This window comes from Ictidomys tridecemlineatus, chromosome 12, assembly GCF_052094955.1.
Source record: "Ictidomys tridecemlineatus isolate mIctTri1 chromosome 12, mIctTri1.hap1, whole genome shotgun sequence".
Lineage (NCBI taxonomy): Eukaryota > Metazoa > Chordata > Mammalia > Rodentia > Sciuridae > Ictidomys > Ictidomys tridecemlineatus.
This window is the reverse complement of record NC_135488.1, coordinates 112,228,335-112,249,594: the sequence shown is the minus strand read 5'-3', so window position 1 is coordinate 112,249,594 and position 21,260 is coordinate 112,228,335. Positions and strand designations below refer to the sequence as shown.

At 46.8% G+C, this 21,260-nt stretch overlaps 1 protein-coding gene and 1 long non-coding RNA gene across 3 annotated transcripts in view; one reads left to right on the top strand and one right to left on the bottom strand.

Annotated features, from left to right (window-relative positions):
* Positions 1-526: 526 nt before the first annotated feature.
* Positions 527-12,173, bottom strand: LOC120885007 (uncharacterized). 2 transcript variants are annotated; one of them, XR_013429238.1, is made up of 4 exons: positions 11,581-11,934; positions 8,907-8,976; positions 6,499-7,563; positions 527-905 (listed from the first exon to the last, which is right to left on the bottom strand). It is a non-coding gene; the product is annotated as an uncharacterized LOC120885007 (long non-coding RNA). The 2 variants fall into 2 exon arrangements; XR_013429239.1 differs by lacking the exons at positions 8,907-8,976; positions 11,581-11,934 and adding an exon at positions 12,043-12,173.
* Trib2 (tribbles pseudokinase 2) overlaps positions 11,954-21,260 on the top strand; it is a 24,827-nt gene continuing 15,520 nt past the window's right edge. Inside the window, exons 1-2 of the mRNA XM_005327375.5 lie at positions 11,954-13,493; positions 18,160-18,452. Of these exons, the coding sequence (XP_005327432.1) occupies positions 13,224-13,493; positions 18,160-18,452 (563 nt within the window). The 5' untranslated portion in view covers positions 11,954-13,223. The remainder of the gene's footprint in view (positions 13,494-18,159; positions 18,453-21,260) is intronic.

Genomic DNA, 21,260 nt, shown 5'->3' with positions numbered 1-21,260 from the left:
CTCTTCTGCATTCAAATTCCTAAAGAATACCAGTCAGCATCTTCATTCTTGGAGAAGCAGCGTTGCCTTCCATACCCTGATGAGGTTCTCCATGGTCTCTGTGCTACAGTTTGAAAAATGAGGGATGAACAAATTCTTTGTTGCCAAAGATGAAAGGGGCTTGAGTATCAGGAAACCTAATGCCCTTATTTCATAGACAACGTGATTGGGCGCTGGTAAGATCAATGAACTTGACCTCAGATCCCTAGAAAAATATTGAGTGAAAATAGATATAAGGGGCTGTGAATCACAGCTGAGGGCTCTCAAAAGACCTAGATGGATTCTCACCCTTTAGGACAGAGAGGTAATAATTTTCTAGACTCGGCCCTTGTACTCATGGAGCTCCTGATTCACTGAGAGGCAAGTGAAGCTTTTTCAATGACAGAGGGAGCAGAGTTCCCTATAAAAATATCATCGCCTGAGGCCATGCATACGAGGAAGGAGATGTTCCCTTAGCTGGACATACCAGAGGATGGAGGACCTGAGATTTATTCATTTATTTATTTATCACTGTGATCGCTGCAGGAATCTTTCCTTCCCACTCCTCTGGGTAAGGCTTCCTAGAGGAACTGGCTCACTAAGCAAGTCAGTGTGACCCTTCATTGTTGCCGTTGGTTGTGCGAAAATCAAACTCAGCTCTTACTGATGGGAAACAACCATCACTCTTTAGCTCATGACAGACAGCATGACTGAGGTCATCGGGTGGTGGCAGTTTGTAGCTTCATTCTTGTGCCCAAAGCCTTTCCGGTTGGTTGGAAGGTTGGGTGTCACTGGACTCTCTCCTGTTCCGCACACTCGTGGGGCCTTTCCCTGTGGTTACCCCCACAGGTTCGTTGGTTGGACTCATTGCATGCCAGGTCAGGACTCTGAAAGAGAAAGGTAGAAGGTTTCAGCTCCCCAACGCAAGATCTAGAACTTACCACATGCCATATGGGTCCATTCTCATTGGTCCAAGCAGTCTCAGGCTAGTCCAGATTCCAGGGGATAGAATTAGCTCTGCCTCCTAACAGGAAGCGTTGAAGAGCTGTGGCCTCATCAACCTGGAACATTTCTCTCTCTACTTTGGGTCACTTCATGTATTTAAGAAAATCATCTTGATTCATGACCCAAGAAAGAATGTGATGGGAAAAAGAAAGAAAAAAAAATCTCAGATGAGAAAACAATGTAGTACGCAAAAGCTGCCAGGATACCGTGAATTCATATAAGATCTGCTATCCTGTGCCAGCCCCTGGCACAGTGATTGGCACATAGAAGGTGATCAATCGACAGAACTGAGCTAATTGACAAGAATTTCCTACTATATTTATTTTTATGTGAATGAATTTCTCACACTGAACCTCCCAGGAAAGGTGCCAGGGGAATCTTATTGCAAAACTAGCAGTTTATTGGGTTGACAAAGAACATTCAATTAAGGAGATTCTTTCAAAACAATGGAATCAATTTAGTTATGAAATGTGGACTTAAAAAGTCATCATTTAGGAATATCCTGCAAGCATTTGAAAACTGGCTGGCAGATGTAGCCCCTCTCACTCAGGCACAGACTGAGAGTCCTTGGTAGGCACAGAAGGGCAGAGGCACCTGCAGATCCTTCAATCCTTGATCTGATTAAGTATCTGCAGGTCTGATTCAATCCCAGTCCACACTCTGTGTATGGCACCAGACGGCCAAAAGAACGTCATTCAGATCCTTTCATCCAACAAACAAAGATGACAACCAACATGTGCCCGTCACCATCCTGAATACTGAGGGTATAGAGGGAAGGACTCAGAACTTCCTTATCTCCAGGTTAGGGCAATATGCCCATTCTTAGAGTCCAGGGGTGTGTGGCTATCCTGAGATGGTAGACTAAGATGGTGGAGGATAGAAAGATTCCTAGACATGGAGCAACCATGACAGATGAAAGAGTACTTGAAGAATGTCAAAGGTGTGTCATGCTTCTCCGTGTATGTCAACAATTTTTAGTTTTTTTTTTTCCCTTTCCTGTTGAATGTAAGAATTTCCACCCTAAGATTCTGATAGGCCACCCTAAATAATGTTAGGGTAAGCAACTTTTGAAATGGCTGCCCATGATCTCTGTCTTCCACCCTCTGTAGTGCCCTCTTGTTGCATTTGAAATGGCTCAGATCATTCATTTCCAAAGAGTAGAGCGTGGCCAAAGTGATGTGGCTGCTAAAGACAGACTGCTGTCAGGCACAGACACACTCCCTGGCTTTTCTCACGAGCTTGCTCTGCTGAAGCAAACTGCCATGTGGGGAGCAGCCTTATGCAGCAGCCCCTGTGGCTGGAAACGGAGGGTGCCCTCCTGTCAACCTCCACGGAGGAAATGAGACCCTCGGGTTCCATAACTTCAAAGGAACCGAGTCTAACCAGTAACTACACGAGCAGCCTTGGAAGTGGATCCTTCCCCATTTGAGCCTTCAGATAAAACCACAGGCCTGTCCTATACCATGATTCTACACTTGTGAGTGGCCCTGAAGCAGAGGACTCAGTTCTGCTGAAGCATATCTAGATTCCTGATTCACAAATGTGATGAATCTGTGGTATGTTAAGTCAATAAATTTGGAGAGGTGATTTGTCATCAGCAATAGCCAACTGACATGTGCATAAATGTGGAATAAAATTCTAACTAGTACAACTACAAATGCCATGCAGTTTCTGCTACACCATGTGACTCCTGGTCCATAAGAATCTCTCATCCAGGGGCCAGGGGGCCATCGTCACATGGCCCTGGGATGGGTATAGCTTCCCCTTCCTGCAGTCTCTGCCTCAGGACTAGGCACAGGACCTCCTCTTACACATGTTCTTCTTTCAACCTGTCGGCTCAGATGCTTTCCTCGCTTCAGGTACTGATGAAAAGATTCTTCTACTTCTCTAAACACTCCAGACACACACATATATACATATACACACATTCCATATATTTGTGTTTGTGTGTGTGAGTGTGTGTGTGTGTGTGTGTGTGTGTGTGTGTATTCCCACTGCTTTGCACCAAGGACTATTCTAAAGCATAAAATGATAAGTCCTGTGCCTTTATTTACTTTACATTTGATAACTGCAGTTTCTACAGTTTGATTTGTGGTAAGGTTAGTTGGTGTAAACCTTGTGCACCTCAACTCTATTATTAATTCTGAGGTCAGGGATACAGCCCTTTCTGTGATGAATATTATAATAAGGTCCCAACGATGACAGCTCTCCATTGTGGACAGAACTGTGACCTCCTCAAAATTTGGACATTGAAACTCTCACCTTCAAAGTGACTGATTTTGGAGATAGACAGGACCTGTAAGGAGGTAACTGAGGTGAACATAGGTCATAAACGTGGGTCCTAATCCAACAGGCTGGTGTCCTTCACGAAGAAAAAGAGATATGAGAAATGAAGAGGAGAGAGGAGAAGAGAAGAAAAAGAGAAAGAGAAGGAGATATGGGGATGCACAAGCACAGGGAAAAGACCAAGCAAACACACACACACACACAGAGAGAGAGAGAGAGAGAGAGAGAGAGAGAGAGAGAGAGAGAGAGAGAGAGAGAGAGAGTACATGAGAACAAGCAGCCATCTGCAAGCCAAGGAGAAACCTACCCTGTCAACGCGCTGAACTTAGACTTTCAGCCTCCAGGACTGTGATAATGTCTGTGTATGTTGTCATGGCACCTCAAGCTGACTAATGCACTGTCATTTGACAGGAACCCAGTCAGGCAGTGCCAGAGAGTGAGACCTGTGACGGTATGGAAAGGTCACGGGCAATGGGTTCAGACATGCCTGAAGCTGAGTCCCAACTCTACCCTCTATGAGTTAACCAAAGCAATTCTTCCTGATGGAACCCCACATTTTCTTCTGCAAAATGGGGGTCCATCCTCTCTATAATCCACTGTTACCTTAGGAAGATGTGAGGTAGTGTTTGCAAAGCGTTTGCCCTGAACTAAATGCAGAAGAAGGTATTATTTCATTCCTTCTTTTCTTTTCTCCCCAGGGATAAAAACAGGATGGGTAACAGGGCCCAACTGGCATTGCGGAGTCTGAAGCAACAGGATTCAATAGCACTGATTCATTCCTTCTTTAAAATCTGGAGACATTCTTTATCACAGATACTTTTAGCATTTAATTTTGTTTTTAAAAGTTATCTTAAAAAATCTTATTGCCCTTAAATACTGGTTTGGGGGCTTTCCCTTAGAATTTTTGTGCCAGAAACAAGGGTTGCCCTCTCCATACCCACATCTGGACTCCTCAAGAAACCCTTTTTGGCCAGAGTGTAAAGCTGATATTCTTCTTAAATATCCCCGACTTCAAAATATTCTTGTACCCTAAGTTATGGCAAACTGTGTATAGAACCCTTTGGTCTCCAATGCAAAATGATTTTCTAGTCATTTGGGTATTTGCAGCATCTTATAGACAATCAGGGTAACATTTTTTTTTTCCTGAAAAGAACTTGTAAAAAGGGGCCCCAGCAAGAGAGGAGGTGAACTAAATAAAGGGCTTCTGCAGCGTGATCTTTGCCAGTTTAGCCTGTGCTTTGCCTATTTCCTTGAGAAATTTTAGTGAATTTTGTGAGGGAATATGTCAGACACACCTGTGTTTGACCCGACTTTGCAACTGCAACCCTGGAGAGATCCCTATTTTCCTTTCTTTTTAAAAGTTTTTATTAGTGCGTTGTAGTTATCCATAATGGAAAGGCTCATTTTGACACTGTCATAAATGCATTTAACATAATTTGCTCCAGTTTGAACCCTAGTTTGACTCCCTATTTTCTGGCTGGGAATCCCAGCTGCCACTCTTGTCATATACACCAGAATGTTGAGGTTCCTACCTCTCCCCACCAGGCTGAGAGCAGCAACAGAAAGACATGCAGCACCTTAGTATATATTTAACTTTCTTGCCTATCACAGCATCAGTGTGAAGAAGAAAAAGGAAAGATCCAGAGGGAAGAGGAGTGGGAAGGAGGAGAAGAAGGAAGAGGAGAAATTCATACCAGGAGCACTCGTGTTGGTTGTAGTGGTGGTAAGAACTGCTGCCCTCTGCCATCCATGCACTGAACAGAGAGCTTCATGAACATGTTACCTAAGGCTTAGAACTCAATGAACTCCACATTATCATTGTGCCATTTTGGAAAAGCAGAAACTAAGGTTTAAAGGTATTACATAGTTTACCTAAAGTCACAGAGCTGCTAAACTTCAGAGGAAGTACTCAATTTAACAATTCTTGGCCAACTTTTGCATTGAACGTTTTCCTAGATGTGTTTCCCCAGGGTCTATCAGAGATTAAGCCCTGGAGTCACTGAGTGGTGTGTCATTTAGAAAGCTGTTTACTTCCTGGAATCAAATCCCTTTTAAGTTGGCTAGCACACTCTTTCATTGATTGATATAAAATTTCATGTTGTCCCAAGTATGACAATTATACTTTTATATATTTCTTGTTGCCTAAGTGGAAAAAAATTACGCAATCAGTAATTTGTTTACACTTTTTGCATTTTATTAACTGCAAAAGCTTTTGAGTTTATTTGCATATTGAAAAGAGAATCAGACTTACTGCTGATTCCTTCCATAGTCCCCTGAGTAGATTGCCTCCTACAGAGCTGAGGGGCTATACTGTACTTCCTATATTTCAAGCCCACCTGGGGATTCAGGGCTCACAGTTTATTCCAGAGTTATCCATAGTTTTTGTTTAGAGACATTTTCCTGTTTTTCAACTGTGAATGCTGCACTTAAATGAAATCTTGTGCACAGGACCCCTACACATGACCTCCAGATTATCTTAAATTTAGAGTGGCTTTCAGAAGGTAATAGAAAGAAGGGGAAAGGGACAAAAGGCAAAAGGAAAGAGGACAAAGGGAAGTAGAGGGGAGAACTGTATCATCAAAGGATTGCAGGAAGTGCCAACAGAAGTCCTGGATGTGTGCTCCTAGGCTAGCAACCTCCTTCTACTAAGGATAGTAATGAAGCCACCTTGAAGATGTTCTTGTGAGAATTACATGAGACAAAATACAAGAGTGCTTTGTAGACTGGCCAGCCCAGTACATATGCTAAGCCTTATAAACCTTAATCTAGGCTCTCGGGGCTGTCATTGACTGTACTGGAACCAGAATGTGATGGACATTTCAATTCATCATGGTCCAGGCATTGATCCACCTGGGAGATGACGATTTTTTTTTCCATACCAATATTTGGATTGTAAAAGGCGAATCTTTAGTGACCATGTGATGGAGCCTATTCCCTTTGTAAGGAAGGTCATCTCCATTCCATTTAAGAAGAAACGGAGGTGGGGAAGTCAGTGCATTAGGCTCTGACACTTGAGAAGAGGATGATCTTGACCCAGGAAAAATCTGCCCCCTAAAGTCTGTCTGTAGGCAGGGGTAAAAACACACACTAGATTTACCAGAACACCCTTCAGGCATAGCCTTTTTACAGTAACCTTGCTCTGTAGATATGTAAATTTCTAGGACTTCCTGGCTAGCTGGTTCCTCTTACCTGTTTTCACGTTTCTCTATTGACTGTTCAGCAATCCTCCACAGGATGGTAGACCATTTGCAGTAGCCAGAAAATTCTCATAGATTGGGGTTCCCACCCTCCTCTAATTGAAGAACAACAGAAATTCTCTTGCATCTCACTCAATTGTGAGCACTCCACAACTACTATTCCTACGGGAGAAAAGATGTGAAACCAAAGCCTGGAAAAGAAATAGTTCAAACACAAAAATTTCTTCTGCATTTATACGTTTGTCCAAAGAGAAAAACTCATCCCCTAGCCGGCCATGGTAAAAACCACCAACAAACAGTCAAACACACACCAAGTGAATGGTGCCCTAGGAATCAACTTGGAAATAAGAAGCAGCTTCCCAAACAGGAGCTGTTTAAGAAAAGAAAGAAAGAGAGAAAATGACCAAGGAAATCACACCGTTATGGGAGGATTTTAAGTGGTCCTTAAGCCGAAGGCTTAGTCAATTCTAGAAAACCTGATGACAGGCAATGTGATGTAGTGAAATATCTTATAGTTTCAGAATCAACACCCTCTCCTGCTCCCCCTTCTCCCCAAAACACACACACACACACACACACACACACACACACACACACACAAACACACACACAGCCTCCAAGGCTGTTGAACACGGGTTAAGACCACAGAAAGAATCCATTGCTCTTCTCTGGGTCCTTGTTCTTTCATCTGTACAGTGAGGATAACAATTTGAAGTGTTGCAGAAAAAACAGAGACAAAGACCTGACTGGTTCAGCGCCCCAAAGGCAGAATTAACATCTCAGTATTACTGAAGTGAGTGAAGTTAGCTCTCCAAACAAATGGATCGATTTGACTTGGAGCTAGCAGAGCCAACATGGCCAAAGACTAGAAGCAGGACACGGGCCTCGTCACCACCTGAAATGCATCTTGATGTCTTGCCCCTCTGCGCAGCTCAGGGTCTCTGTGGGCCTCACCAAGGGTCGTGCTGCTGTGAAGGGGATGTACTCTTCCTTCAGCCTCCTTCAGCTTTTTCTTCACAGGTGGAGCAAAGAAACTTTTTCCAGAGTCACTACAAGGCTTAAGGAAGACAACAAGAGAGCATGAAAATCAATGTGACACTAATGGCAGAGCCCAAGGTGACAGTGAACAGTTCAGTTTTAGACAGAGGAGCCTCCCAAAGAGTGTTACAGTGCTGGCTGTTAGAATGCTATCCTGCCTTGGTTTCCCACGGACCCACGAGTTCACTCTTGCCTGAATAAGTAGAATCACTTCCCTTCTAGCTGCCTTTACCTATTCGGGCACTAGGTTATCTTAGACTTCCTCATTGCCAGTATGTGGATTGTAACTCAGGCATTAATACCACAAACTTCTTCCTATTTACCATGCACACCCCCGCCCCCCAAGGCACCTTGATTTTAAACATGTGTTTAAAACTTCAGGAATCTGCAAAGCCAAATAAGAGAACTTGGGAAAAAGCCCTTCATGTGCGGGAGCAAACAAGGTGAAGGGAACATCCTGGAAAGAATTCCAGGGAAACACGGAGTCACCCAACAAGGAAGAGAAAGGGAGCCACATCCCAGGCAAAGAGGCAGGCCTCTCGAGTGGCCAGAAGCTAGTAGGTGTGTGGCCAGAAAGAGTGAGAGGAGTCCTCGGGAAGTTCTGGAATTCCAGCCCAGTGACTTAAGCCCAAGGCTCCACGTATGGCCAAGAAGACTGCAGCTATGGCCTGGGTGCCCAGGTCCCTCTGAAATTCATACGTTGAAAGTCTAATCCCACCACGATGGCATCAGTAAGTGGGGGCCTCTGAGAGGTGACTGGGTCAGAGGATAGAATGCTCATCAATGAGATCAGTGCCCTTACACAGCAGGCCCCTGAGAGCTGCCTTCCATCCTCCAGTCTGTGAGGACACAGGCTAAAGGCACCATCTATAAACCAGAACTCCAGCCTTCACAAGACACCGAACCTGCTAGAGCCTTGATCTTAGAATTTTCAGCCTCCAGAACTGTGAGAGACGAATTCACGCTATTTATGAGCCACCCAGTTTATGATATTTTGTTATTGCAACCCCAATGGAAAAAGATGAATGCATTTTCTACAACTTCAGGGATGCCATCCACAGAGGCATCTTAATGGGAACAGAGTAGTTGAGAGCTGAAGAGGCCATAATCTAAATATCAGCGCAAGCACGCACATCAGGCTACTGACCTGAAGCAACTGGATTTGACTGTCCTACTACAGAGTAGATTGCTTAAAAATATATTTCTTTAGGGTTATATGATTCTCATTTTAATTACCACATAACATTTTCTCATAGTCACACACACACACACACAGTGGCAGACTCATCTTACTCAGGCCTGGATATCCAACACCCAGCTCAAGGCCCAGCTTAAAAATTGTCCCTCCTCTTAACAACTTACTCATTTCTTATTGATGTTAGACTCTTCCCCTTCTCCTTCTCCTTCTTCTTCTTCCATGTTGGATTGCATTCTGTGGATTGATTACAACAATGGCAACACTAATGGCAACTATTTAGTTTCTATTTTGTACTGGTCACTATGCTGGTTGCTTTATTTGCATCTTCCATGATTTTCATGTTGGAAAAATTCTGATCATAACTCTACTTAATAGATTGAGATATTCTAAATAATCCAAGATCATATGGCTGAAAAGGGAATAAATGAAGATTGAAATTCACCTTTTTACCATATTTTTTTTTCAACTTGAGAAGATTTTCCGAGTCAAGAGGCAAAGCAAATTGCCTAGTATAAATTATCTCACTTATCTGGCTCTACAATAACTTCATGAATTTGATCAACCAGCATCGCACTCAGCCACAAATTTAGCCTGTAAGAAGGGGCAGGGTAATGGCGGCTGTATAATTTCATCAGAAGTAATAGATTCACTATCAATCATGGATAGCATCAGTCACAGATCACTGTCAACTTAACTTCATTTGTTCAGTTTAAGCTCCAGTATTTTCTTCCCTTGGAAGTACAGTGGTAATTAATGACATGTGACCCCAATCATGATCTTCATAAAACCCCAATACGATCATGATACTTCCCATTTTAAAGTCGGGGTTGAGTCCACCTCTTCTCTACCATAAATATATCCATCAGCCCCTTCCCAATCCAGTTTGTGGGCCACCTGCCTGGCCACTGCTGCCATGCTATCAACAGTGAAGCTGGGTGAGTTACTAGAAGTTCAGAACAGCCCACTCCTTTGCTTTTCACATTCCTTCTCTCTGCCTGAAATGCCAACAACAATCTCTTATTCATATTATTTTATGACTCACAGGACTATTTCAAGGTCCATGAAGAAAGGAAATATATTTTTAAGTTGATGTGTCTTCATATCCAGTGTTTGGCACATAGTAGGTTTCAATAAATATTTGCTCTGGATTAATTCAAGGTTACACACACACACACACACACACACACACACACACACACACACATTTTCTGGGAAAACTCCCTGAAGTCCAGGAAAAGTTGTCCCTCCTCTGTATTCCCTGGAGGCCCTGATATTCTAATTGCCACATTGTTACACAATGAATTATTTGTTCCCCACTCTTTCTCCAGGGCTAGACTCTGAGCTCTTGGGTGGCAGAGTAATCTTACTCATGCCTGGATCTCTAACACCCAGCTCAAGGCCCAACTTAAAGTAAGCCCTCAGAGAGTTCCTGGTACTGCAAACACAATCATGAAACAATCATGTGAGGTGAGCCAGTCTGTTATGCTTCTCATTTTACACATTAGGAAAAAATATGTCGGGACTCAATTTCCATCTGAAATCAGAGGCCAGTACCAAAACACAGATCTCCCAAGCCTTTGACCAAGCTCTGTTGGTGGCCATCAAACTGAGACCAGGCACCTCTCTTTCTGTCCCATGAGCAGAGGTTGCCTGGGGGCTGTTGCTGGTGCTGGTCAAGTGTTCCCATGGGGTAGACTCTCCACAGGAGCCTAAGGGAAACTATCTTTTCCCTGGGAATCAGGAATTGAGTCCTAGGCAGGTTTCTGGGCAGTAAGATGTAAGATGTGCCAGGAGGCATGGGGCCATCTTACCTACTTTACAAACTATGCTCTAGGATGCAGGCAGTGTCCTCCCTCCACCTCTGGCCCACCACCAGGAACTCTTGATCTCTGCAGGAACCCTGATGTCCCCGGTGGGTGGGCATAATTATAAATAGCTCTCTTTTTCATTCAAATGCATGCTTCTGTGGGCAATTAATTATGTGGTCCCTGTGCCATGAGAAGATGTCCAACGTGCATGCAAAAGCACAGAGGGCTCCCAGAGTTCTCTCAACACCCCTTTCCCAGGATTTGGCCTCTTTTTAAGTCCCCTCTAACTACATTGCTTCTTATATACCAGGATACATTAGGTAAATCTGGGGTGTCCAAAATCTGAACAGGCCCCTTCTCTTGTGTTCTTTCCCAAGCCAGTGGTCTGGAACCTTCCTAAGAAGTGAAAAATAGTCTGAGGGTGAAACTGCAGCCTTCCCCCATGACAGCATTGAATGTGTTTGTGGTCCACGTGCCGGGCGTAGGAGGACTTCTGAAACTCAGCAATCTGGCTGGGAGCCAACAGCGCTCACTAGAGGTGTGGGTGCAAAGGTGGGTTTCCCTCCAAAGCACTCTGGGGACCGTCCAGGGAAGGAAGAATTACTGATTAAAAAATTTTAAGCCAAAAGGTGCTGAAAATATTCGAAGCTCAAGCTGGGGAGTTGGGGAGGGGTGGGAGGCACTGACACAAACTAAAAGCCAGCAAGAGATTTCAGTTTAAATGAGGAGTGTTGGGGAGAGATAATGAAACTAATTCTTGATATCTCCGGCGGCAATACTGCTGGTGCAAGTACGTTCTTAAGAAACTGAGGAGCTGCTCAGCGAGTGCAACATCGGAGCAGAGGGAGCTTGATGCTCAGAGGATGCCTGGCTTCTCGTGGAAAAAGCAGGGGATATGAACTGGATCTGGGGGAGGACCGAGGGTATCAGAGTCCAGGCATCTCCAGCCCAGCACCTTCAAATTAGTGCGCAGCAGAGCCAAGCGCGCGGCGGCACCCTGGGCCGCGGAAGGATATTGCACTTTGTTTACCTCGTCTGGGCAGCGCGAGGGAGCTGGAAGGCCAGCGCAGGCGCCCCCGACCGGGAGCTGCAATGGCTGTGGCAGCCGCCGCTCGGCGGACTGGCGCGTTGAGCCGCCCGAGGACTGGCAGCGGCGAGGCTGATTGATGGGCGCTGGGCTCAATGAGGGGACCCGGGCAGGGGCGGGGCGGGGCCGGCTCCGGGCCGAGCCAGTCGCGGGTGCGGCTGGGGGCGGGGGTGGGGGCTCCGTGGAAATGTGTCGGTGACATTGAATGGGGAGACCGAGCGCGAGCGAGGCGCGCGCGCGCGCACACACACGCGCACACATAGCCGGCTCGCTCCGAGATCCCCGGCCACGTAAGTAACTATTAATACCGCCTCGCCGGGAGATGCGGGCGTGCTGAGCGCCAGGATTGGCCTCGGGCACAGTCGGCCAGCCCCTTTAATTTTTAAATACACAGTCCTCTCTTACCTCTGGGTGGCAAGAAAAGAAAAAAAAAGAAGAAGAAGAAGAAGAAAAGCCGTCAATTTTCTCCAAAACAAACCCCGCCGGGCAATTTGGGTTGAGGGCAGGGGGAGACGGAGTGGTTGCAAATTACTCCAAGGCAAGATCCAGTTCTCCAGCTGGAAAGGAACGCCGCGGGTTGGCAGAGCCGGGGAAGCTTTCCCTTCCAGTTCCCGCTGGACCCCCGGAAGCTGGTGCCTGGGAAATCGGAGACCATTGATCCTCCTTGGTCCCCGCCCGCACTTCTGGCTTCATTTGGAGGAAGATCCGGAACGCGGGCAAGCGGCGACAGCATGAGCCTGTTCTGACCTCCGCGCCGCGGGCCAAGCCCTGGGCTTTGTCGCGGTACCTGCGCCCAGCGGGGAGGCAACTCTGCCCAGCTTTTGCAATCTTTTGTTGGCAGCTCTGACCGCTCCAAGTTAAATGATCCCTTGCTATTTTTCTTTTTTTGTGTGTTTGTTTAATTTTTTGGAGAGCTCTTGCGATCTTGGAAAAGCCTCAGACGCCATCTACAGTTAAAACGTAGGTAACTGCCCTCTCCGGCACCCCCCCCTTCCACGCCCCCCACCCTTTCCACCAAAAAAGGGGGTGCAGCGCGGATTCTGGCTGCCGTGCGTCGCGAGCCGGTAGACCCGTGCTTATTTCCTTTTTTCTTTTTGTTTGGTTTCTAACGCGTGGAGACTGAGCCTCCGCCGTGCGCCTCCCGAGGACTGCACAAACTACAGCCGGGCTTCTCCGCCCCGTCTGCGATTCGGAAGGCTGCCTGGGGTTCGCTTCGGGAAACCCGGCGCCGCAGCTCTCCACCTTAACATTCCGGTTACTCATCTACATCCAGTTGGGAAAAGAGAGAGAAAAACTAAAAAGTGAGGCGATTCTGCACATCGCTGGCTGCTTTGGGGTAACAAAAGGACCCGAGTTGCCTTTCGACGGAGCACCCCCCCCCCCCCGCGGGAGCCCGGCTCGGAGCGGACGAGGTGCTCGCGGAGCCCATCAGGGGCTTCCAACTCTTTCTCCACGTAACCCCTCTGCATCCCCTCCCCTCTGGTTCCTTTTTTATACCGGTGGCACAGAGGCGCCTGCAGCCGCACTCGCCTGCGACTCCTCTCTCCAGCGGGTTTTTTTGTTTGTCGTGTGCGATCCCCACACTCATGAACATACACAGGTCTACCCCCATCACAATAGCGAGATATGGGAGATCGCGGAACAAAACCCAGGATTTCGAAGAGTTGTCGTCTATAAGGTCCGCCGAACCCAGCCAGAGTTTCAGCCCGAACCTCGGCTCCCCGAGCCCGCCGGAGACTCCGAACTTGTCGCATTGCGTTTCTTGCATCGGAAAATACTTATTGTTGGAACCTCTGGAGGGAGACCACGTTTTTCGTGCTGTGCATCTGCACAGCGGAGAGGAACTGGTGTGCAAGGTAAAGAGCCCGGGGTTTGGTTTTGCTTTTTGTCTTTTGAAAAGGTTTCCCGGCCCTTTGGAAGTGGCAGTCGGGGGCGGGAGGTCGCCGAGCCTTCGACCCTGGGGGAGGGAGATTCGCGGGATAATTATCCGTGGCCTCGTTAAATGGTTTTGTTTATTTATTTGTCCATGTTGGACTAGTTGAGAAGTTTTTAGACCATTGCAGACGATGGGGCGGGCTGCAGCGGGGGCGTTTTGGGGAGAGCCCGAGGTGGGGAGGGCGGCGAGACTGCGCGGGGGCACGGACGCGCGTGCTCCCCGAGGCTCGTGGAGCTCGGTGCGCGGGGCCGGCTGCCGCTGCCCAGGGGATTTCTCCCTCTGTCGATCCCCCTCCCCTCCCCACGCGAATAGGGAATCCCCCGCTCATTTAAGACACTGATGACTTGGTTCCTCTAGCAGCCATTGTTCTTAGGAGCTTGCAGGTGTTAAACCTTTGTTCCAAAGGTGCCCTTTAAAAGCGACACAGAGAGGTGTCCCTTCTGGCCAAGCCCAGGGCCCCAGCGCGGAGAAGGAGTTTACAAAGATCTTTCTTTTGCCTGGAGCTTGGAAATGAGGATTAGGGTGGCAATCCAAACCGCCTGCTCACCTTGGGTGAACAGTGAATCCTTTGGGTCGGTCTTGTCTTTTTTTCTCATCCCCAGACTATCTTGCCAGCACGTTTTCCTGATCCTTATTCCTCATCCCCCCTCCACACACCTTTGCCTGCAAGGTTTTGAGGCTAGCATTTGGAGCCCCCTGGAATTGGGGTGCTGATACAGAGATGGATACTTCAGTTTTCTTTTTGTCTTTGACCCTGAACAGTGACTGGCTTGTGTATGCATGTGTGTGTCTTTGTGTGCACTCAGGGCATCAGAGGAGGGATGAGAAGGGGAATTGTTGCAAAAAAAAAAAAAAAATTTTTTTTTTAAAAAGACTCCAGTGGAGCATAATGCTACCCAGAATTGGACATAGATCAAGAATTCATTCTCACTTAATTTTAGATTTGCTCACTGTTTTTTTTTTTTTTTCCCCGGGTGGGGGTGTGCAGTGAGGATACTGTGCTGCTTTTGAAATGGGCGCTGTCCTGCACATCTGTGTTACAAATAATGCATCACACTTTTCCCATTAACCAGTCTGCTTTGTGGAATAACCTTATTTCGTACCGAACTTGTGTATTCCATAGCAAAAATTGGGTTAGTGGAGATCTCTAGTTAGTTTTGTGATTGTTCAGTTCAGACCTTAGGTGAAATCAGACTCTTTAAATATTGCTCTTTGCTTGTACCAAACATTTGGTATTTTGCATCTTTTCCGAGTTATACAGACTTACTGCAACTGTTCCCGGTTAAACAAAATTCAGTAGGTGGCTCAGAGCTGGATTGAATTCTCCAAGTCCTGCAAGGTTGCACAATAGGCTAGGCATCCTCTGAAATGAATGAATTCCACAGAGCTGCCACTCTGTTCTGAAATATGCACATCACCCAACAGTGAGTGTTTTCGCTCCTTTTGCTCAACTTCAGTGTAGCATTTTAATATTTTTCGTAGGCTGGAGATGCTTTGAAGTAAAGAGACTGTGCAGCCAAATTCTGCAGGAACATCTTGCTGGTATTTCTTTGTTTAAAATCAGAGAAGTCTCTGGCCTCTGCTTGCTCTTTCTCCCTTCAGGTCCTTCAAGACATATTTCACTGTAGGCTGACCTTTCAGTGTCATTTGCACACTTGCTCTCTGGCCTAAAACTGTCCTTAATCTGCTGGTTTAGTTATTGCAAAGATTGGATCAGCCCCTCACCAATTACAGTGTGGCTGCAAGTGGATTTAAGTGCAGTATCATTGTTCTGCTTGACAGAGGTCATCCCTGGGAGGCACAGCAGCGTCTGTTTTCCTGCCTTTCTACCAGAGGTGATGCGGGTGACTTCTGCAGACAGAGCTGTGTATATCCTAGGGAGCCAAGTGAGTTTTATAAAGCTGCATCTATGAACTGCCTTGAGAGACACACCGAGGGTTCTTAGATCACTTCAAGGCTCAGGGAAATCTCATCATTGAATCATATCCCTTTTGATGTTTTAGAACATAAGGTTCATGTTTCTTAGCTCTGTTTTGACCCAAGAAAAAAGTCTTTAAAAACAGAATGGAAAGGTGCTATTCACCACAACAGAGGACTACATAGAGAATTCTGTAGGACACTCTGGAGATAGGGATTCCAGGGACATTTAAACAAAATGATCCAGCCTGTTTATTGTCTCCCGTGTGCCTACTTTGGCTAAGCAAGTGGAGGAAGGAGCTTTAGGGGGTCTTTAGCGGTATCATTTTCATAAAAGTGCTGGTAGCTACTGTGCAGACTGACATAAGTACTGTCTTGGCAGAAAGAGCACTTTCTTTTTGCAAACATTATTAATGGTGGCCTAATCTCACAGCCTTATCTGAACTGTCATATTATATAACTAAGGTTCCAAATTAAACATTTGAAAGAAGCTGGCAACCAGGCTTAAGGCTTGATTTTGCACTTGAAGGTGATGGTTTAAATACCAATCCAAGCCCATAAATGCCTGTTACAGCCACTAATAAAAGTTTGGCTCCTTCCCATTGGGAAAGCATAAGTACTTCTTTTATTTTTCATTTCTGTCCACCATCTTGGAATTTGGTATCTTCTACAAAGGGTATGGCTGCATTTTGAAGCTGCCTCTAATGTGTTAGATTGTTGTTTTCTTTCTTGAATTCTATGTCCATTCAGTTTTTTCAGCATTGAGCAAGGATAATAGGCTAAACATGCTGAGTCAAAAGCACCTTTTATTTTTTAAAAAGGCAACTGGAAACAGGAAGTATATTGTAAATAACCATAACTCGAGGCCCTGGCAGCAAGATCCTGCAGCCTGGCTCTTCAGAGCAGATCACGCTCATTATATAATACAGTGTCAGTAGCCCCTGCAAAGTGTTTATTCCTGTATGAATTTTCTGAGGCTTCCCCGCATTCTGTTGCCTGCAGACTGGGTGTTGAAGTTGACTCAAGCATTTCAGATCCTAATTGAACGGGCCTCTGAGGTCACTGCTCTGAGGTCATCATTTGACAGTATCAGGGTGTGATTTGTGGTCTCTGGAGAGGCTGAAGTATTCATTCTTAAATTCTAGGGTGCAGTGGCAGCAGCTGTGTGCTTTCCTGAGCCGCCTCATTATGGTTCATTCACAAGGATGCTGTTAACTTTGCTTCCTCAGCCCCAGTTAGCACCAGCCCCCTTGAGGTTCTTATTGTCCCTGTTTGACTCACAGATTTTTTTTTTTTTAAATGCTTAGAGTGACTGAACTCTTGGATTCCTAAATGGCAGCCTCTGTCCCTGAATGAGCTCCAGAAGGCTTGGGATCCCTTTACAGGAAATCTAATATTGTGCATGTATTTGAGCTGGGTGCTGTCAGCCAAGAGGGGCAGTTTTAATCAGATTCCTGGGTGGAATCAGGATCCAGGAAAGGTTGATGGCATTTAAGTCGGCGTCTTCATTTGGTAGAGAGGGGGTGTCATTGACCCTGTGCTGGTGGCTGAGCCAGGATTAGTGTCCAGTGGTTCACACTCCTGTGTTTTCCCACCACATTGCAAAATGGTGATCATGGACAGTATGTTCTCACTTAATAAAGCCATTTAAGAAGCTCAGTGTTTGCAAACTGATAACATAAAGGGCGTTGTTGGGGCGTTCCTCCTGCGGATTCTCTTGAGCCATGATCCCTTTCACCTGCCCTCATTCGTTACACCCCTGGTACCCTCCTCTCACCCTGGTACCCTCTCTCTCACCTCTGTCCTTGTCCTGGGAAGCAAGGACAGCCAGGTCCAACCCAGGCACTTGTGCTGCTGATTTAACTCAGGTCTTGAATGAAAGCTTCCTTTCCAACCTCGGAAATTCTCTGTAGTGTTCATTTCAGTTAGGTCTCTTTCGAAAGGTATTGATGGTACATTTTCTTTTTAAGCAACAATGAGGTGGCATTTCACAGGCTAATTCTGATTCATGGAAAATCATTGCATAACTGGTTCATTGAGTTAGATATCCGTGGAGGGAAGAGGGATGCAGTCGGCTTCTCCATTGACAAGGCCTGCAGCCTGTTCTCAGCTCTGCCACTGGGGGCACGAGTTTTGTCTTCTTTTTTGAGCCTCAATTTCCGCCTCTGCAAAATGAACATGCTGAATTTAGAAAACCAGTAGGCATGGTAGGGGGGTATTAGTTGTTGCGATAGGATGCTTATTGATGAGCATTTCTTTATTTCTCTTTTCTTTGAAGGAAATAAGATATTGTGCATGCTTCTTGGGGTGTGTCACTTTCTGATCTTGCCTTAGTACTTGGAAAAGCAGAGGCAACTGGGCTAAAGGGGACAATGATAAAACTTAACATTTGTATGCTGCCTTCGTTTTCTCTTATAATCCTCCCAACACCAACTGAAGAATCATTTGCTTATTTTTCACATGACAGCTTGGAGAATCAGAGAAGTCAGAGCACTCACTTCTTCAGTGCTCCAGAGCTGACAGCAGACAGCAGACAGGTCTGATCGGATCAGGGTCCGAGTTCGGTGTACTGTCTGTCACCTTAAACACATGCCTGTGGGAGGTGTTAGTGTTCTGCGCTTCCGGGTGTAGGAGGAGCCTCTGATTTGCTCTTGTTACTCCTGTTCTAGGTGTTTGAGATCAGCTGCTACCAGGAGTCCCTGGCCCCCTGCTTTTGCTTGTCTGCCCACAGCAACATCAACCAAATCACGGAGATCCTCCTGGGCGAGACCAAAGCCTATGTGTTCTTCGAGCGAAGCTATGGGGACATGCATTCCTTTGTGCGTACCTGCAAGAAGCTGAGGGAGGAGGAGGCAGCCAGACTGTTCTACCAGATCGCTTCGGCCGTGGCCCACTGTCACGACGGGGGCCTGGTGCTGCGGGACCTCAAGCTGCGGAAATTCATCTTCAAGGATGAAGAGCGGTAAGGCTCAGTCCTCTTCAGATGTGTGTGTGGGACAGGCTGCTCCTGGCAGTCACGGGAAAGGTTGCAATGAACACTTTTTTGCTGACTGAGGTCCGGGTGAGGGCAAGGAAACAGGAGGTCAGAGAGCAGAGCATGGCAGTGTTTAAGTGCATCAGAAAATAAGTACCGCTGTTCTAAGGTGTCATTGTGGGGTAGTCAGTGACCTGGCGAGTGTGTGTGGTTTCTTGTCATGAACTCTTCAGGTGCCGGCAAACCAGGGTGGCATTTTCAATGCCTCTGAAGACAGGACTTTAAAAACTGCTATACCCCCCAAACACTGCCTAGGATGGGTTGTTTATAATTCAGTCACTCCTTCAATAGCTGCTTCCAAGCCTGTATGATGTGTGAATCACAGTTCTCAGCATTATGAATAGCAGATGAATTAGAGCCACCTGCCTTCTGAGAGCGTTGCACCTCTTAACAGAGGTGAGTTCCTGGATCCCATGGGAGCTGGGGTGGTGGGGGATGTCACTTTCAATTAGGAATTAAAGGGATAAGAAGGGTTTTGCAGAAGAGGAGGGTGACTGGGTAGCCAAGGCTTGCAAGGTGATCGTATCCCGTGCAGCGTGTTGAGGACCGCCCTCCAGGTGAGGAGACTGCAGTTGTCATGCGTGCCTGTGACATTTGCAGTGATTTCAGGAAGCAGCTGCACAGGACGCTGGGCATCTGGATTCCATTCATGGTTCTGCCATGAACTCATTACTTTCTATGTAGCAAACCCCACTGGGGCTTTGCTTTCTCTTCCAGCTGACTTTGGTTGTAAAAACTCCTTTGAGTCACTTTTTTTTTTTTTTTTTATGAATATGCTTTTTTAGAAGGATGAAGGCCACAGAGTCATATGCATTGATCACTGTATTCTAAGAATTACTTTTTAAGTGGCTTTACTTACTGGTGTCATGGAGTCTTAGGACTGCCTTGAAAAAAGAGGTCAGTGGAATAGAGGACCCACCGTCGCAGAGTCATCCTGGGACATAAGGTGGATCATCTGATGGCGGGGCCAGCACCCTTGTTCTTTTAGTTACTCAGCAACATGCTTTGCTTGCCTTCCGTGGTTCAGGCACAGCCCCGTGATCAGAGCTTTCCAGTCGGTTGGCCATCGAGCCCAGTGGCCTGTGATAATTTCAGGCTATGGCTTAGAGAAGTCCAAGGACACCCAGATGAGTGAGATCCAGCGATGTGTGCCTTGTTATTTTAAATTATTATTATTTTTTATGTGCTTTTGAATCTCCGTCGTTTGAGCTAACTGAGAAGTTAGAGTTTGGCAAGCTCGTTGGTATGAACAAAGGGAGAGGGCCTGTGGTTACTCAACCCAAAAGCCATTTTCATGGTGCTGAGATTCCAGCTGCAGAGGCAAAGAGCAGAAGGTGTCTGTGCTTCCTGGCCTGCAGAAGGTGGCAATTTTTCCATGTTTTGATCCACAGAGGGGACTCAGGGGCAGCTAGTATTCTGGTTATTGATTTTGATGCCTTTACTTTTATTGACACACTGAAGAAGGGAGACTCTCCTAAGATTCGCATGTGGGACCGACCCTCACATTTTCTGTTCTGCAGCCTAGTGCAGCCTAGGCGTTTCTGCCCTTGGAACCTGGAGACCCAGGTCCTTACCCTGGTCTTGATTTTAATGGCCTTTGTGGCCTTGGACACCTCCCCAACACACACACACACACACACACACACACACACACACAACTTTCTCGTCCCTCTGTGTGGCTCTGTTCTCCTGGCTCTAAGTTCTTCTCGGGTGATAGCACTCAGGTCCATACTTCTGGGAACGTTCTTATGGGGGAGCTGCTGAGCGCCAGCAGAATACCCATGAAGGTGTTCTCTTGCCGCTCTGTGTTACACCTCTCTTTGGAGATTTAATAACCTCACCTACAGAAACAGGAGTTGATGTCTTTGGCCTCTTACTACACTGCTACAGTTCAGCTGACTTAATTCTGAAAGTTGGAGAGGCAGGTGTCCTTTGGTCCATGTTGGAGTGGAGCTCTGCAACACGGAGTGGGAGGTTTCACCTAGAAAGAGCAGAAGTGGGAGGAGGTTCTCCAGCAAGTCGGCTCAGCCCTTGAGAAATCCATTTGCCTGGGGTTGGGGTGGGGGGCGCGTGCACACCCTAGCCAGGCCCTCCCTTAGATCTGCTCCTATAAGCCTCTCCTTTGACTGCGTCCTTGGAGAAGGGTTTCCAGACCTCAGTGAGTATGGCGTGGCCTGCCCAAGGATAGCAGCAACTGTGTGTTCATGCAATGAGCCGATGTCATAGAACACGGGAGCAGGCGAGGACCCCGAGGTTCCAGCACACCATGCTTCCTCCCTCTCCTTCGGCTGTTTCCCTCAGTGTGGACAGCTAGCTGGAAGCAGGTGATGGCCTCGGGTCGGACTGCAGGGTCCCTACTGCGGGCTGTTCCCCTGGGCTCACTCCTCCTTTCTGAGAAGATTTGTAAGGGTGCTGAGGAGGAGTGTAGCAGAGCCCGAATCCTGATGACCCCTGGCCCAGAGAAGAAAGACCAAGGTGCAGGAGACTGCCTAACTGAGGACCAGGGTCCGTGACATTCAGTCTGGGGATGTGTTTGAACTGTGAAGGAGCTCACCCCGTGTTCCGTGTGAGGGAGAAACCAGAGTCACCCCGTGGAGCAGACATGTGAGAGCAGCATATTAAACTTGAAGGGGAAAGAGCTTTTCACCATCAGGAACCAGTCACACGGAGACTGGCAGGAGAGCACCTGCAGCCACGCAGCCCTGCAGCCTGAACAGTTGTCACAGCCCTGTGGGA